Below are 18466 nucleotides of genomic sequence, written 5' to 3'. Positions count from 1 at the left end.
TTGAGGATTTCTATTCCGCAGTCTTTCAGTTGTTTTATTAAAAAGCTCATGCTTGCTAAAATGAAATGAATAATCGAAGAGGAGAAATCAGTAAAAGATGCAAAATTCTTTTTTAGTCCCCGAGTTTCAAGACTTTGAAGATGTCGAAGGAATGAACAAACCAGATCAGAGGGAAGATAAGCAGATCAATAAACGCCAGGGCAGATCACTGACCGAGGAGGACCTGCCCGTTAATGATTACGTAAGCTTTATTGCCTTCCTTTTGCTATACAGAAATTATGTTTTTTATTTTTTTGTTGGGGGGGTATAGAACCCCTATTTGGTTTTCTACTGCTGTCCGTTGCTCTATTAGATTTACTCTCTATTCCTGTCCAGTTCCTCAGAAAGAAACTTTTTTTTAACAAGGACACAGAAAAAAAAATTAAAAGGGAAGAGATGGAAAAAAAAGAAAGAAAAGAAATGAAAAAGAGATGGAGGTAGGCAAGTGATACAGAGGCAGAGAAGAAGAAAAGAAGGGAGGAGAGAAGAGACAAAAGACTATAAGGAAGGGAGATAGGGAGGTAGAAAGAGAAGAATGGGAAAAAGAGAGAAAGAGATCGGTGTAAAAAAAAAAAGACAGAAAGGAAGAGAGAGGAATGGAAGAAAGGAAGGGAGGAAATTAAAAAGTGAGAGAGAATTGGATAAGGTAGGGAAGGAAGTGAGAGTGAGAGGGATAGCAAAACTTAACGAAAGGGATGGATCAAAAAAGAAGTAAAAAGAAGAAAGGAAAGGAAAGAAGAAAAGTAAGAAGGAAAGAAAGTGAAGATTGGAAGAAAAGAAGGAAAGGATGTTAGAAGGAAAGAAGAATCGGGATAATGAGTGGGATGGCCAGTCTAGAGACATTCCACATACTACGGGTTTTCTCTGCAATTTCTGATATTTACCTTGCTAACCGGTTAGCAACCCTAGTTTGGAATAAGACTCCTCAATATTACTTATCCCCCTGGCACCATATACATAAGTCAGAATACAAATCATCCCAGGACCTTCTTCTAATCCCAACCACTTTTTTACTTCTATACTTAATATTGCTCAAGATTCCTACTCTTGGTGTCACCTAAGATCTTCAATTTAGTCTCAACTCCCTCTTAAGAAAACCATTTGGTAAAACGCGTAGGGAAAAAGAGACAATTTCCCCAAAGCTTTCCATGATCTTTTAGATAATCATTGTGTATTTAAATAGAATCATGGTTTTACTTATGCATATTTCCTCATTATTAGCCCCAGTTGAGCTTTCTTTAGCTTAGTGTGTTAACTGTATACTTTAAGTAAACTGTTGCAGTTGCCTAAAAAGCAGTTCTCTTTTTTTCAGTTATCTGTTAAAGACAATAATGTATTGATAAAAGAAAGTGAGGAAGCAGGTAAGGAAAAAAAAGTAAAAAAAAAAAAGAAAAGAAGAATAAAAAAGATGAAAGATATGCAAAAAAAGGAAAGGAGAAAGAATGTAGGATGTAGGGAAGGTTAGAAGGAAGAAAGGTAGAAAAGAAGGAACAGAGGGATAGAAGAAGGAGAAGAGGAAGAGCAAGGAAGGAAAATAAAATGAAGAAAAAAGAAGAGAGTAAGAGAAAAATGGGGGATGAATAAAGGAAGGACGGGAGCAAGGAAGGAAGGATAAAGAAAAAAGAAATAATAAGAACGGAAGGGAGGGAAGAAATGGAGACAGAGATGGAACAGGGGAGAGAAAGAAAAAATGAAAGGAAAGAAAAAAAGAAGGGAATAAAGGATGGAAAAAAGAAAAAAATGAAAGGTATGAGGGGAGGGAATGATGGATGAAAGGAATGAAGGGAGCAAGTAAAGAAAGGAAAGAAGCGTGGAAAAATGAGGGAATGATGGAAGAAAGGAACGGAGGGAGGGAGCAACGAAATAAGGGAAAGTAGGATGAAAAAAAGAAATAATGAAAGGAGAAAGTAAAGAAAAAACAAAGAAAGAAAGAAAGAAAGAAAGAAAGAGAAGGAAGGAAGGAAGGAAGGAAGGAAGGAAAGAAAGAAAGAAAAGAGAAAGTTAAGATAAAAGAAAAGAAGGAAGAAAGAGAAAAAAAGAAAGAAAGAAATATTAATCCGGCTTGTGTGAATTTATAATACATAAAGCACACTGTTCAGACACAATTTTCTTTTCATGACAATATTATATTCACAAAAGTTCTGCCTTTGCCTTGATATAAGCTGGGCCACCTCAAACAGCTGAAACACAATACTTTTCCTGGCTGTGCGGCAATTATTGTAAAAACAGTAATCTGTGAGTAAAATTTACATCTCACATATGTTCTAATAAATTTGTGGCATCAGTCTGCTGCATTGAGGAATAAAGAACCCCCACGAATCCCCTACAGCTGCGCTCAACAGACGTTTCCCCGCACATCAATGTAAATAATGAATGCGATCGCTCCTAATAGTCTTATAGAAAAGATCTGACACGCCTTTGGAGTCGCAACATCTAGGCGAACGTTAACGGGACTGATTTGCAACCTGGGTAATTAGAGGAACAGTAGCGGATCATAAATGGATTAAAAAAAAAAAAAAAGACGAAATGGGGAGTAATGAATCGACGCTGCCAGACAGAGCCGTTTAAAAGACAGATGACAAAAATATAAAAAAAAGGAGAGACTTTAATGTTGGGATAAGTAACTGCCAAATCGCTGACTGTGATAAGCCTTTATGTCTTTACATGATGAAATGCAAGGTGTTAAAAAAGGGGGAAAATAAAATATTAAAAAAAAAATGATAATAAAGTCCTGCGTAGATCTTCAGCTCAAGTCTGGGTACACTACATCAAGAGATGCGCCTTCCAACAGATGGATCATCAATATTCATTATATATATGACACATTACACTTTTATCATATCTGCAGCTGAATAGCGCTTTGCTGATCGCTGCTCTGACAGATGTTGGAAAATAAGAAAATGAAATACATAGAGATGTCACCCAACTCTATGTGAGTCATAAGATTCTTAATGGTTTCTGGTGCGATCGGTTGGGTGGTAAAGAGGAACTCTAGCCAGTGAATAAGAAGAACTAAGATATAATCCTATATAGGATGTAACATGTTAATGTCATATCAGGTGTTACTTTAAGTCAATTGTGCAGTGACAACACTCTGACCTTGTTTGCCAATGCGTTGTCACCTCATTATACAGTGAATACTAAATGTGACCACAACACCTATCAGTTCTGAATGTGAGGTTACAAAAAAAGGATTGATGACCCATTATCAAAGATTTTGTTGAAAGAGCATGTTAGGTCTGCAGGTATTTTTATCTAATTTGCCTGCAGGTATTAATACCTTTCCTGATCCACCAACTCCCAACTTTTGATTACAATTTGATTACATATTATAGTTTAGATATATTAACACCTCATTTCTGTGTTTCCCCATACAATGGAGGCAGATCATGATTTATGGGAGGGGCCAATAGGGTGCTGTACATAGCTGTCTGATATTATCAAAGCATCTTGATTCAAGGAGTGGCCTGGATTTTGGGTCTTGCAATTTTCTACCTGTCTAACTAATGGGGGGTGGGGAGAAGGTGCCAACCTTGCTGGCCAGAATGCAGTTTCATGCAGACCATTTCAGGTAATGCCCATATTTGATTCTGAGTTAAAATAAAGGTACGGGCCGGGGACAGTCAGGCTGGGAAAGAAGGGGCTAGGTAATGCTATACATCCTCCAGCCAGGAACATATCTAACTTGCTGCAGTTTCTAATGCACATGTTGAGAAGCTCACAGTATGCAGTGATATAAGAGTAAGCAATTTCAGTCCAGAAATAGAGCAGGTACAAAGCCTTTCTATAGATCCTTCATACAAGACGAAGGGGGGAGACTGGAGGGCAGATTTAATAAAAGGGAGCACGAGGGCAGATTAAATGAAGGAAAGGCTGAAGGGCAGATTTAATGATAAGGGGGCTGGGAGGCAAATTTATTACAGTGGGGTAGAAGGGCAGATTTTTTAATGGGGAAGCTGGAGGGAATATTTATTAATCCCTTGCAGCCAGTTTAATTTTGATTTACATCATATTTCTGGAAAGGTCTGCAGCTTCTTGTTTCTTGATGCTGTGTTGTACAAGTTAATTCCTATGGCCCAGAACTTGCAGCAAAGCAGGCTCCCAGAGAAGGTTTTGCGGGAACTCAGGGACACATAATAAAAATTTTGTAGCCAATCAAAGTTAAGGACAACTACCTTCATATATATCTAGTAAGTAGCCAGGTGCAGTAGACTGATCAGAAGCTAATCCATGAGCAATGAATTATTTTCAGTATTTGATATTTGACTATTACATATGTAATTTGTATCTAATGGCAAAACTTTTTTAAGCTTTAAATTGAATGGTAAGAGAGCAAATTCCCTGTCAGGTTTTTATTGTGGTGTCCTGCTGGGGTAAATCCACCTCTCTCCTATTTAATCTGGTTAATATAGAATTAGAAAATTTGAATTGTCAACCAGAACAAGAATGGAGGGCGATTTCCCAGTAGGGACAATTATGAGTTGCCAAAAATTATAAATATTTTTTCACCATACCATGTATAGGGTATTTGTGACCCCTAGGTGATGCTGTTTCTATTTTCATTTGTTCCATTGTGCGTTTATTTTCATCCCTATCAATGTGTTACAATGTTTGTTTTTTTTTAGTTACATTAATGGTTAATGAAAACCAACACAGCATCGCCTAGTGGACGAATTGAGAATGACACCCCCTATTAATTCAATGTATTTATACTTTGGCCCAATAATATTAATATTATTATTATTATTATTATTATTAATAAACTGTTTTTAAATAGGGGATGTCCACTTAATACAATAAAATATGTTTCTTCATCCCAGTTTGCAAATCATGGTCAAACAATACACTAATCACTAATACACTAATACACTAATCACTAATTGCTTATAAATAACCTCCATAGTGTTGACCTCATTAAAGAGCCATAGTAATGCTATGTCAAGTCATTTAACGAGCAGCTGTAGACCCCCACAAGCAATGGTGAATGTAGCCAACAGTGGGCCCCGTGCAGAACAGGCTTGGAATACCCCATCCGAATTGTCTTGGGGCAAACAGCCCAATATGAAATGATGAGCAGCTGAAACCCTCTACAGGCAAAGCATTTGTAGCTACAGTGGGTCCCTAGGTAGAACTGACCAAGGATTCCCCCATCAAGTTGACCTGGGGCCCTTTTGGGGGCTCCCATTGGTTGAGAAGGATGTGGGGCCCTTGTGTAGCTGCACCCTTTGCACCTCCCTATGTCCACTCCTGCCCACAGCCAAACACTGTGAAAAGCTTTTCTCCTCTACAATCTATTATGAATGCTGCAGCCAGACTCATCCATCCTTCCCTCAGTACTCTTCTGTTGCCTCTCTTTGTAGTTCTCTTCATTGGCTTCCATTTCTCCTTATCAAATTCAAGCTCCTGTGCTTTGCCTTCAAATCCCTCCAAAGTTCTTGTCCTACTTACCTTTCTGACCTGATAGAAAAATTGCCCCCTAGCCGCGCTTTTCGCTCCTCCAATGACCTACTAATGACTTCCTCATTCATAACCTCATCACACGCACAGCTCCAAGACTTTTCTAGAGCTGCCCGGACTCTCTGGAATGCTCTCCTCATCCTATTCGGCTTGCTCCTACTTTTAAGAGAGCACTCAAAACCCATTTTTTAAACTTGCCTACACATCTTCTTCTGTCTTTTGAAACCATCACTACCTCCCGCCACTACATATCTCCCCTCCTATTGTATGATACTTCCCCCACCTACTAGATTGTAAGCTCTTCAGGGCAGGGTCTTCTCTGTCCTCCTGTGTCACTGTCTGTATCTGTCATTTACAACCCTTATTTAATGTACAGCCCTGCATAATATGTTGGTGCTATATAAATCCTGTTTAATATTAATATTAATAATAATACGCCTGCTGGATGCGGTTGCGGTGAATTCCATAAATCCGGGATAAATGAAGCCGACTCTTTGACTCTCAGGCAGGTGCAGCATTTTGTGGAGTGAATTAGCAGTCCGCTGATTAATTTCCCTTGATGCGTTCTCTAGTCCTTTTACTGTATGTTTTTAAGCTCATTAAACTTGCAGCAGCTTCTGTAGGGATAACAAAGAGACGGCGAGCTTTGGTCTCCCTTGTAAACATGTATAGGTTGGTTTCCTTTGCATCTAGAAGGGAAGAACAAAGCGGCGGCGGCCTCCTTTGTGTGCGGCAAGTTTTTGGACTTTGATGAAGCTCAGAAATCACATCTCGGGAACTCGGCAATGGAGATGAAACGCTGTTTGCTCTCCTCCATCCCGCGAAGGGTTAATCTAATCAGAATTCTATTAATGTACACACCAGAAGAGGGATTTTAAAGTTGTGTTTTTGTGTGTTATGAAGTTCCTGAGAGGGACTAAGGTGACATAAATGTGTGAAGATACCAAAAAAAAAATGACAATAATTTAAAATCTAAAACACAAAAACAAAAATGTCATATAGTGCAGTTTACCAATTCCTCAGATGTGCTGCATTAGTTTTCTTTATTTTCATATACTTTATGCCAGTAAAACACTTCCTGTGCTAGCTGACTACTCACTCTGTACTATATCCATTATTATTATATTAATAAACTGTATTTATATAGCGCCAACATATTTCACAGCGCTGTACATTACAGAGGTCACCCAAATACAGGAATTGTGTTATGGGGCAAGTTTTATAGTCCGCAGACAGAACTTGGGAGGATGTAATTGATGGCGGTCAGATCAGGCAGAGAACACAGTTAGCTGACCCAGAATACAAAGTTCATGGAATGTTGCAGGAATTCCATAGACACTCATTGCTAACTGCAGGATAAGTTCGGATCCACGTGATCTAAATCAGAGGTCTCATGTAAAATTTACTTCTAAAGTATTCATCCATCAATTCAGCGGCAATTCAGGCCATTTTTTCATTCATTTGCATGGAGAATAGATAGCATTTGCTTTAATGATTGATGTGAAAAAAACAATTAAATTGGTGGTTGAAAAGTTTATAAAAACAGTCTTAGGGAATCAATAAAGGGTAACAAGTGCAAAATCATACATGAATGGTATATATATTTAAAAAAATGTTTTCTTACATTAAGTTTATGCAGTCAATCTGTGTAATAGCTGCTGGTGGCTTTTTACTATTTCTGGCTGAACACTAGAGGGCAGCAGAGTGGATGCAATATCACCATCATGTCTATAGGAAAACGCCATGTCACATGGTTCCCTGCATTGTGTATTATGGATGGGGGGTGTTAAATTTGTAGCCTCAACTCTCTATGTCACAATGGGGTGGCTACAAATGAAGACATTCAGAATGCAGAATAAATTTTGGCCACAGGCATTAATGAAATGCAGTTCTCTGCAAAGGATAGAAAGGTTTATGGGGATATTTTTAGAGCATCAATGTATCATTAAGATTTAATACAAGAATGATTTTTTATTAATAAAATAATAATCATATCATTGTGAATGCTCACTGTTCACTGTTTATCTAAGCGACGTTATGGTCCAGTGAAAACAATTCTCTCAGGTCGTCACGTGGGGGGATTTAATGAGCCCCATAATAATCAATTATCGGAAAATTACCCAAAGCACTAAAGCTAATTTCAGGATAACATACCCCAGACCATTTCTATTAGATTAATATCAGCTACTGAGATAGAAGTAGGGAGAAAGTCATTTACTTAAGATACAATCATCCAGGGCAGCCTGGATTCTGAACGCACAATAAGGTTTCTGATTTTTTATATTTTAGTCCTTTTCAAAAAGACGAAAGAGGATTTAAATTCAGTATGGGGAAGGGGAATTGTGGAAAAGTTTTATTTCTATTCAAATTAATAAGTACAAGTGATAATTAGGGATGCATTTTGGCTGTATTGCTGAGTTTCTGCCCATTATGCATAGAACATACCATGCAGAACTAATAAAGAGGCCAATGATACAGATATTCAACCTAATTTTAGCATTATTAAAAAATACAGAAAGCAAGGAGGGGACTTTATAGGCACTAAATATCAAAAAAAATTACTTTTATTTCTTTACATTAAAATAAAACAAACCATTCTTAATATAATATCATGTTATCATTAAAAATATATACAATAAGTATTAGCATAAAAAATCACGGTAGAAAATGCACAAGGTCTCATAAAAAACAGGATTTTACGCGTTTCGCGGATCACAGTTTGCTTCCTCAGGAATCAACAATGAGACATTTACTGCAAGTAGGAAAATATTGTAATGTAATCTCCTGAAAAATGGTTTGTGCGGATAAATCAGTGGAGGAGACAATCAGGTAAGGCAGAACGCAGCCAGGGAGTAACACATAAGGATTGTTTAGGTGAGTACCAAGACCTCAACTCTTTATTTAATATGAATCAAGGAGAAGAGTAAGTTGTTAAAGCTTGTAATAAGCCATTGCTTCCCTTCTGGGTTTCATGCTTTAGAAAGATCCCGGTTCCCATGATTTCTCATTTTAGCATTCAGAAGATATTCAGAAGGTGACGACCCGGTGGAAGCTATGAACTTGTGTAGTGACACACATTGCACAGACTTGCACCACAATTGTTACAATCAGGCATCCAGATCAAAGCACAAATGTGCTCCCGATGCTGGAGTGAGTACCTGAAGGCAGGGAGTGTGTGAAAGAGGCTGCAGGAGATCAAACTCACTAAAATACTAAAAAGATATCAATAGAAATAAAAAAGGAGAAAGAATATTGTATGAAAAAGTCAATAGTTTGCCATGCACAGTTTTTTATTAAATAAATAGCAACCAGTTAAGGTTTAGGTCTCATTTCATCCATAGCAGATCTATTGTCTCTCCAATGACAAAGAAATGTGATCATATTTGGCTTTTGCTGATTTATGGCATGTGTTGGATCATGAAAGGGAGAGGATAGTTCTTTTGAGAATTGAATACAATTCAGGCTTATATTGCAAAACCATACAAGAAGCAAAATGCTATCCTTTTGGTTTGTGGACAAAAACCATCAACCTGGTATAAGCTTGTTCGACATTCCAGTCCAAAACTATGGGCAAAACCATTAGTATGAAATTGGCCATCATTGGTACAACAGCCTCCACTCTTGGAAGATTTTGGAGTGTGTATGTGGAAATATGTGACCTGTGAGGTCAGGTACTTACGTTGAAAACTTGCCTTGGAATTCCTCCCAGAGGTGCTCAGTAAGGTCAGGGTGTTGTGTAGGACACTTGAGTTCCTTCATACTAAATTGGTCAAACAATGAGCTTGCTTTATGAGCAACCAAGGTTGGTGCCTAAGCCATTAGTACACAGTTGGTCCATATTTGTGGCCTCTACTCTTTATTGGAGACTTTGGAGTGGGAGTGTGTCTGAAGGAATTTGTTCTCATTCGACCAAAAGGATCTGGATGAGGTCAGGTTGAAGACTTGGCTTGCAATTCATCCCTGAGGTTTTATGTAGGATTATGGTCAGGGCTCTCTGCAGGCCACTTGAGTTCCTTCACACCAAACTGGTCAAACATTAAGTTTGCTTTATGATAAGGGGCGCAGTCATCCTGGAACTACTTTAGGACCTTCACTAAACTAGCCCCCATGAGCCCAAGCTGGTTGGAGACCAACCATTAGTACAAGGTTGGTCAGCAATGATGGCTACAATAGTCTACACTCAGCTTGGAAGGTTCTAGAATGTGTCTGTAGGAGTTTGTGGTCATTCAGTCATAAGAATATGTGAGAGGTCAGGTACATATGTTGAATGCTTGGCTTTTAATTCATCCCAGAAGTGTTCAGTAGGGTTAAGATAAGGGCTCTTCACAGGCCACTTGAGTTCCTCCACACCAAACTGGGCAAATAATGAACTGGCTTTATGAGCAGGGTACAGTCATGCTGGAACTAAAAACCCACTTCCCTTAACTGTCAGCACCCCAAGGTTGGATCTCAAGCCATCAGGACAAGGTTGTCCCCCATGGGTGGCTACAACAGCCTTCACTCTTCTTGGAAATTTTGGAATATGTTTGTAGGAGTTTGTACTCATTCAGCTGAAAGAACCTGGAAAAGGTCAGATACTTTTGTTGAAGACTTTGCTTGCAATCCATCTCGGAAGTGTTGAGTAGGGTTGTGGTCAGGGCTCTTCAAGACATCTGAGTTCCTCCACAACAAATAGTCAAACCATAATATTATGAAGATAGCTTGGTATACATGGGCATGGGTATGCTCGAAAAAATAGAGTGTTCTTCCAACTGTTACCCCCAATGTGGGAAGTTCACAATGGACTTAAATGCCTTTGTATGCTGTAGCATTAACAAATATATCATTCACATTTGCAAGGTTGTCCACATACTTTGGATCATCTGGATGTACATTCAAAAGTAAATTTCCAATTTCACCAATAAAAATTCATTTTGTATCCTTCTGAATTCATTAAAATGATTTTTGATTACTCCTTAAAGCAAAAGTTTCCAAAAAAAAATCCTCGCCTGGGGGAGAATAATGGAGCCCTGCTGATGTTCCACCATTCAAGCAAGTAGACTCGTTCAGGATGATTCACTCACAGTCTGTGGTCCATCACATGTGCACCAGTGTAGCCTTAGGGGGAAATGACAGACCGGCCCAAGAACCAAGATGGCCGTGTGGAACAGACCTTGCAGCAGCAGGGTGATGGTGTTGAAAATTACAATGCAAGATGGTATGGACATGTAAGGATTTTTAGCTTGGACATAATGGCAAATATGTAAAGGAAACCGTTTTTAGAAGTGGGGTGTAGAAGTTTATAATTAAAACTTGTCAATACTTGTCAAAACTTGAAAAACGATTGAAACAAAACTTGTCAATTCTTATTTTTCATTCCAATTTATCCATGCCATCTCATTTCTTTTATTTTAGACTGATTATTATATCGAATTTCTCGAATTTCTGCAAAGTTTGTCAGCGAGCCCTAGCCCTGCTCCTGATGCTTTCCATCCACACATCGTCTCCGTCCCTGCTGTTGCATCTTCTGCTTTCTCTGCTCCCACTCTGCGCTCTTAATGAGCCATTAATGGCCTGCCAATTACTGATGCAAATGAGCGATTTTACTGGGAGCGTTGTAACTGTACCTGAAGGCATAACACGACACATCGTGTTCAAATATAAATCATTTTTATTTAAATGATTTCCTCTGCACCCCCCTTCGTTAACAGCGATAAGAGATTCTGGAGACTCCTCACAGAAAGACAAATTCAGATTAAGCTCCGATTCGTTGAAAGAGATTATTCCCAAACAATTCATTAGAGCTCTCGGATAGATTACATAAATTATGATGGTTATGACGGATGGCTAACATTTTGCTATTAGCACAGATGGTATTTACTGTGGCAGTGGGGAAGGTTAACGACCTCAGGACTTGGGTAAATTAGCAAAATTCCCCAAATGACGCTGACCTGGATATACATTCTTATCCACGCAGTAAATACACAGATCGTTATCACTTTACAATTGCAGAACAATTTACCAGGAATCAAATCCTCAGGACTAAATTTTGGCCAATTTCTCTTTATTTCATGTCTTTGTTTATCTTCATGTGCGGGGAAATATGGAGAAATATAAGGGGCCCTGCATGGAGTCAAATTACCTTAGGAAGACTATTTATTTTGCTTTTACCAATATTTTATGGAAGTTTTAACGAGATACAAATAAACTTTGTATCTAAACTTTGCTGCACAACCAAACTAAGTCAATGAAACAAACCAAAAAACAAGAAGTTGCAACAGTATGAAAATCACAGAAACAATGGAGTGACTACATATTGAGAAGAGAAAGTGGAAAGTGCAAAACTGGATGAATTGATAACACATAGCAATGTTCTTCTAGAAGAAGATGCTGAACTCCAGTGCATAAAATTGGGTGTAGGAGTGAGTATACTGATACCTATATGGTGGACCTGCCTATGAGCTTTGGGTGGCGGTGGCAATAGGCATCAGAGTACCTTCACTTCCCCAACCTCCATAGCAGGGAAGGCTTTTTAATGGGTTGTCAATGCGCCCAACACCAAAAATTATGCAACAATAGTTTTTTTGAGAATAACAAGGGTTGATGTCAGAGAGAACAGTGCTAGTACAAAGAAAATAACGATTAAAGGCAGTCCAACATTGGTACCGCCCAATGATAATGGAACACAAAAGGATAAAAGCTTGCAAAGGCATGTTATATAATGGTGCCTACTGTAGTTCAGCGAAAAGTAAGCAATACAATTGTAGAGTGCCTTTATTAAGAAATGGGCATTGAAGTATACAAAAAGAAAATAGGGAGAAAGGTAAGTTACAGAAAATAAAGGGAAGACAAAATGTACAAGTCACATATGGTGCTCCAAGCACACCAGCAACCATGCCAAGTGGCTTTTTGCCATTTAAATCCCTCATTGATCATCAGATTGGCTGTTCTTTGGAGTTCCATTTTCCAGAATGGCTTTATATTTTAATGACTCCATATAAAAACATCTAATTAAAATTGCCTTTGTTGGGCCAAAAGTTTTGTCATGAGACATTTAAAGCAACTTAAAGTGGAAATGCCAGTAACATAAAAAAATCACACTTACCTTTACATCTGCAAACCCCTAATCCCTCTACAATGAATTCTATACAGTCCTGTGCCGCCCTGGATTCGTCCTTCGTCTTGGCATGACCAGGCTCTGCCATTTTCCTCCTCATTTTCCGGCTTCTGCTTACGTCACTCGATCTTGCACTGCATAGGAGCTAGATTTAGTTACATTTCTTCCTGTAAATGTGAAAAAAGCAAACGCCAATCTGTCTGTGTGTGCAGCGAGAAGCCCTTTCTGCACATGCCTAATATTATCCATACGCAGGAGAAGCAGCACAAAGCCTCCTGGGATACGTGACGTCGGTATCCCAGGAGGCACTGAGTTTCCGTTCAGTGTTTCCCACCGCGGCAAAAACGAAAAAAGAGTAGGAGCCTCCCCTTCTTTTTAAAAAAAATAATGTATAAAACACATATAACACAATAAAATGTGATGATAGGTCTGGCTTTTTTGGCTTTAGATATGTTTTCATGGATGCAGGGATGTTTGGCAGTTGCAAAATTTTGCTTTATAATATATAACTTGCTCTACACTCTTTTTTTCCAGAGAGAAGCTGGACTGGAATTCCACCCAATGTGGGACCATCGAGGTTTCTGCTGTCATCACTGCCGTCGAGGACAGCGGTATTGCAAGAGAGTCTGCGAGCCCCTACTGGGCTACTATCCCTACCCATACTGCTATGAGGGGGGGCGTGTAATCTGCAGGATCATCATGCCATGTAACTGGTGGATTGCCAGAATGTTGGGCAGAGTGTGAGAAAGTTCCATATCACTATTTTATATTTTATTGTAAATGAAGACTTGCCATCCTGTGCTTCTGCTGTATACTAAGTGTACCGTCCATTATTCTGTAAATGCAAATATTGAAGGAGCAATCAATCCAAAAATTAGGTGAAACATCTAAAAACACAAAAACAAAAACTTGTCCCTTCCAGTCCTTAAATTATACAAATCTTTCACCATAAGCTATTTGTCTTCGGTAAGAACCTCACCTGCCAATACAGAAGTCTACTAGGGATGAGCGGAGTGAAAGTACTAATTTAGCTGTCTGTAAAATTTTGCAGAAGCTCTCAATTTTAATCTCTGAGCTACTTATTTGCTGGGAGGAAAAATTATATACTCTCTTTCCTTTTTATCTTTATTTGGAGGACAGTTTTTTTGTATTAAGAGCAGTCAAGTTTATTTAATTTGCTCGTTTTTTGTGTTTCCTAATTTTGTCTACTTTTTGTGTTCTCTTGCCTTTTTTTAATTTGCATGTTTTCATGTTTTGTTTTTTTGTTTTTTATTTTTCATGAACTGGTCCAGTATAGTGGAGCTTCCGCGACCCTTACATGCTAATTAATTTAAATGTATTGCATTCCTAGAGACAACAGACAAGATGACCCTGTATTTAAAATGCAAGATCTGATTTTTAGGTTGGCCCCTGTTTTAGAGTAAATAACTCATGTAAGTAAAAAAAACATGGTAGGAATAAATGTTAACTTTCCCCCTGGCTTCCACCCTTAGCATCCCAAAGAATCTCAATGGGGTTAAGCTCTACACCTTAGTAGTGGCCAATCCATGTGTGTCATGTCTCATGCCTCCTGAACCACTCTTTTTTAATTTCAGCACAAAGAATCCTGGCATTGGCATCTTGGAATATGTCCGTGCCATCACTGAAGAAAAAAATCTGGAAATCTGGTTACTTATTATATTAATTAGTCAGCTGATGTCATTTGGACACATAATGGTGCTAAACTTAGACTTGACCAAATGAAGCAACCCCAGATCATAAAAACTACCCCCACAGACACCTCAGATCATAACACTGCCTCGGAGACACCCCAGATCATAATGCTGTCCCTACAGACACCCCAGATCATAAAACGGCCACGACAAGCCCCCCAGATCATAACACTTCCACCACAGAAACCCTAAATCATAACACTATCCATGCACATACCCCAGATCATAACACTGCCCCCACAAGCACCCCAGATCATAATTTTGCCCCCCAAGACACCCCAGAATTTAACACTGTCCCCACAGTCACTCTAGGCCAGTGGTCCCCAACTGTTTTGGTTTCACGGACCACTAAAATAGCCAGCTCCCGACCGCACATGTGCGGGGATCCGGATGTTAATCAAAGGGGAAGAAACCTCCCCCATAGTGATGTCACTGTAACATAGCCCCGCCCACTCTCCCATAACAGGCTTAGATCTGGGATGGGAAAGTGGGCGGAGCTATGTCCAGAGATACAGCCCACCCACTTCCCTGTGCATGGCACTTGTTCTGGGACTCCTGACCCCGGTCGGGGGTGCACCAGCCAGAGCTGCGGACCTCCAAAATTTTCTCGCAGACCAGCGGTTGGCGACCGCTGTTCTAGGCTTTAACACTGCCCCCATAGGCACCCCAGATGCACCCCCATTTCCACAGGCTTGTAGAATATCTTTGGTTGTGTATTTGTTGGGTTTAGTAAAAGAAGGGGGGGCTGAGAACTAAAAATGCAGACTAGCGATTGCTTGCAAAGATATTACTAATTTTGCATTCCAAGTTGACTAAATGGCATAATTCTCATCTTCACTCACCCAAAGTAGCTGTGACAGGTTCCCTTAAAAGAGGATAATAATATATTTAAAAGATATAACTAAAAATTGGATATTCAATATTTTATTGTAGAACAGTTAATGATACTATATCTCCAATATTTAAATAGGGACACAAGAACAAGTGACAAATGAGGGATAAATAATCAAAAGGTTAGAGCGCCAATTAAATTTATTAGATCCTGATATTATTTGCTTGTCTGCAAGAAAATTACAGGAGTCTCCAATGTGTTTCAAGGGTTCACCAGTCCCCATTTATCAGGGCTTGTAAATGAATGAATGACCAGGATGAAATATTATATAAAACTCAATAATATTTATAGGGAGGCTTATTGAGGGTGTCGGTCAGAGGGTTACTGTCTGTACAACCAACACCACAAAAGATCCTACCTAGAAATGGTATTGGATTTCCTTAGTTCACCATTTTATCCTGATCCATATCCTGATACCATGTCTTTTATTCTGCAACTACAAGCTCTGACACTGGCTTGGAATCCATATCAGCAAATAAAAGTCAACTGGATCTATTCAATTTATTTGGCATTCATATTTCCCGATCATCCTGCATCACTACTACAGTGAACTCCATTGGGATCTTACAAAAAATTCAAAGTATCCAGTGTGGAATAGTTGGATAATGTGAAAACATCTGAAAGTTTGAAGAAAACCAAAACATATGACTTTGGATGGAATAGAAAAGGGTTAATAAGTGAAAGGAAATCTTCCAATTGTGGGGTGAACTCCATTCTTCAACATTTATGAGGTTGGAACTTGGACAACTGGATGAGGAATAAAAGTGCAATGCAGCTCAATGTAATCCAGGGGAAGCCAGAAAGGTGTTGCTTTGGTTGCCAAAAGTGGTCTGACGACAGATCTTGGGTTTGGTAAAAAAAATTGGCTTCTGGCTTTAATATATCTGCAGCTGGACAGGATGGCAATGTTTCCAAAACAAGTCCAAATACTTGTTTTAATTTTCTAAACTATCTTCCATACTCTATCCCTTCATTTATATTTCTGGTAATCACTATATTCTGTATTTTTTACTGAGAATTGTATTTTTTGTATAGTCCATAAATCAGTATTGTGCTGCAATGTTTTTTTTTTCTTGAAACGTGTCAGGAAACTTTGACACAAAGCCCTCTATTAATCATCCCTCTGATGAAGGTTTTGATTTTAATCAATAATTTACCATCAAGCGTTGCTTAATCCTCCGCACATTAAAAAGAAATAAATCAGATTGTGATTCATATTTCCTGAGCAGACTAGCTCAAAGGAACCAAAACAAAATGTAAAGCCAAATTAAATCTGCTCAATACATTCCAAAGATAAAAGATATTTCAAATCTTAAACATTGGTTTGCTTAGGGGAGCAGCCATGGCCAATGAAAAGCTTGTCATTTGCCAGCGTGGTGCAGAAAAGGACCCTAGTACTCCATGTGGAATCAGCCGGTTGTATGCAGAAGTCAGACAAGCCCCCTAATTAATCAGAGCTTGAGCTCTCCAATCAGCAGGGAGCATTAGATTTACAGATCTCTAGAGTTTTGATTAGTGGCAGATGTAGCCAATAGTGGACTCCTGTGCAGACCTGTCTTGGGACCCCCCTGCAGAAAGGGTGCTGGACTTTTGTGCAGTGGCACACTTTGCACCTCCCTAGGTCCTCTGGTTTTGACCTGGACCTCTGGATCTTGGTAGCCATGGCATATGAAAAGCCTGTCCCCTGCCAGCATAGTGCAGACAAGGACTCTTTTACACCATGTGGAAGCAGTGAGTTCTATGGAGAGGTCAATGAAGACCCTGGGTAAATCAGATCTTCAGATCTCCAATCAGGATGTAACATGATATTTACAAACGATTAGAGCTTTGACCAGTGGCAGACATAGCCAACAGTGGGCTTCTGTGCACCCCGGCAGAAAGGGCAGATAGGGCACGTCCCTATGTCCGCCTCTGGTTCTGACTCAACAGAGGGGTATTTGTTGGATCTTGGCAGATTTGCCGCTCCATACAAAGAAAAAGAGTCATTCTTTGCAGCTTGCTGACAAGGTACAAGTTTTCATGCTCTGATTTCTAAAGAACTGTACCTGGCCAATTTAACTTTAAAGGCACTTCATATCGTGTCAACTTGTTTTACCAGCAATCCATGTTTAGCAGTTTTACGGTTAGCTGGATGGATACAATCACAGCAGATATCCTCTATTGGATCAGAAACTAAACAAGAAGATTAAAACTTGCAGATGGGTTGATAATATTGTCTGCTAACCAAACAGAAATAAGAAAGACTTTCTTGATGAGAATAAAGATGGGCAAAACCAACCACCTAACAAAAAGTTATGATTTGCAGTAACTCTATTTGGAAGATACTGATGAAATATGTCATTTTTTAAAAAACAAAATAAAGTTCTTTAATTGATTTTATTGGATGTTTTCTAATGTTCATATGGCAGTAATGAGCTGGTATTGCGGTCAGTTTAGACTTGTGGTGAGCCCCATCGATGCCCTATGAGTTCAACCGAAGTCCCATCATCTTCTATTAGCAATCATTTTTTGCATGCAGCTGATTGCTGCACGATTTTCAAAAGCGACATGTCAGTTTGGACCACATAGTTGTTATTTGAGAATTTGAGGCACAGCCGTGTGCAGCCTCATGCAGCCTGGGGTGCAATTTGACTCTCTCGGCCGCACTTTTATACTTCTCATGATTTCAGCATGAGGGGAAACACAACGGCATTAAACGACAACTGACAACAAACTAATCGGCAGAGAGTGCCGGCTTTTGTCCTGCATGTTTGGAGAAATTTACACATTCATGGCAAGAGATCAGAATCATCTCACTGCTTTGTAATAGAGACAGAAACACAAACCTCATATGACTAACTTGTGATGACTCCTCTGCTGGAGAGACACATTTGAGGAATTAAGAACAAAACTATCTAAGCTGACATACAAAGCCTACAATAGAGCTTCAGAATAATTCTTGTTCTTGTTTCCGATAGTTTAAACAAGATTTTTGGAAACAAGAACAAGTGCAGTGTCATTAACTGTTACAGCTTTGAATGAGCAATTTTGTAATTTTGGCTAAATTGATTTCCCCACAAAAATAACCAATTACCAGGAGAGAAAAATTGCTTCAAAGAAAAATGGAAATTCTGAATTTCACTTATTGAGCTGTTCCAGTGAAATCACCTTTGACACAAACCACAACACCTATTTAGAAGGTTATTTTAAGAGGGTTCTTTTTGTATTTCAAGTACTTTAATTTGTATAAATAAGTAGGTATTGTATATGTGTTTTTTTTTTGTATATTGA

General features: G+C 38.9%; 1 protein-coding gene across 1 annotated transcript in view; it reads left to right on the top strand.

Moving 5' to 3' along the window:
* TNMD (tenomodulin) overlaps positions 1 to 17573 on the top strand; it is a 58229-nt gene extending 40656 nt beyond the window's left edge. Inside the window, exons 6-7 of the mRNA XM_072430316.1 lie at positions 117 to 241; positions 13127 to 17573. Coding sequence (XP_072286417.1) covers positions 117 to 241; positions 13127 to 13336 — 335 coding nt within the window. The 3' untranslated portion in view covers positions 13337 to 17573. The remainder of the gene's footprint in view (positions 1 to 116; positions 242 to 13126) is intronic.
* The last annotated feature ends 893 nt before the right edge of the window (positions 17574 to 18466 follow it).

This window comes from Pyxicephalus adspersus, chromosome Z (assembly GCF_032062135.1).
Source record: "Pyxicephalus adspersus chromosome Z, UCB_Pads_2.0, whole genome shotgun sequence".
NCBI classification, from domain to species: domain Eukaryota; kingdom Metazoa; phylum Chordata; class Amphibia; order Anura; family Pyxicephalidae; genus Pyxicephalus; species Pyxicephalus adspersus.
Note: the sequence above shows the minus strand (reverse complement) of the source record. Positions and strands in the feature narration are given on the sequence as shown.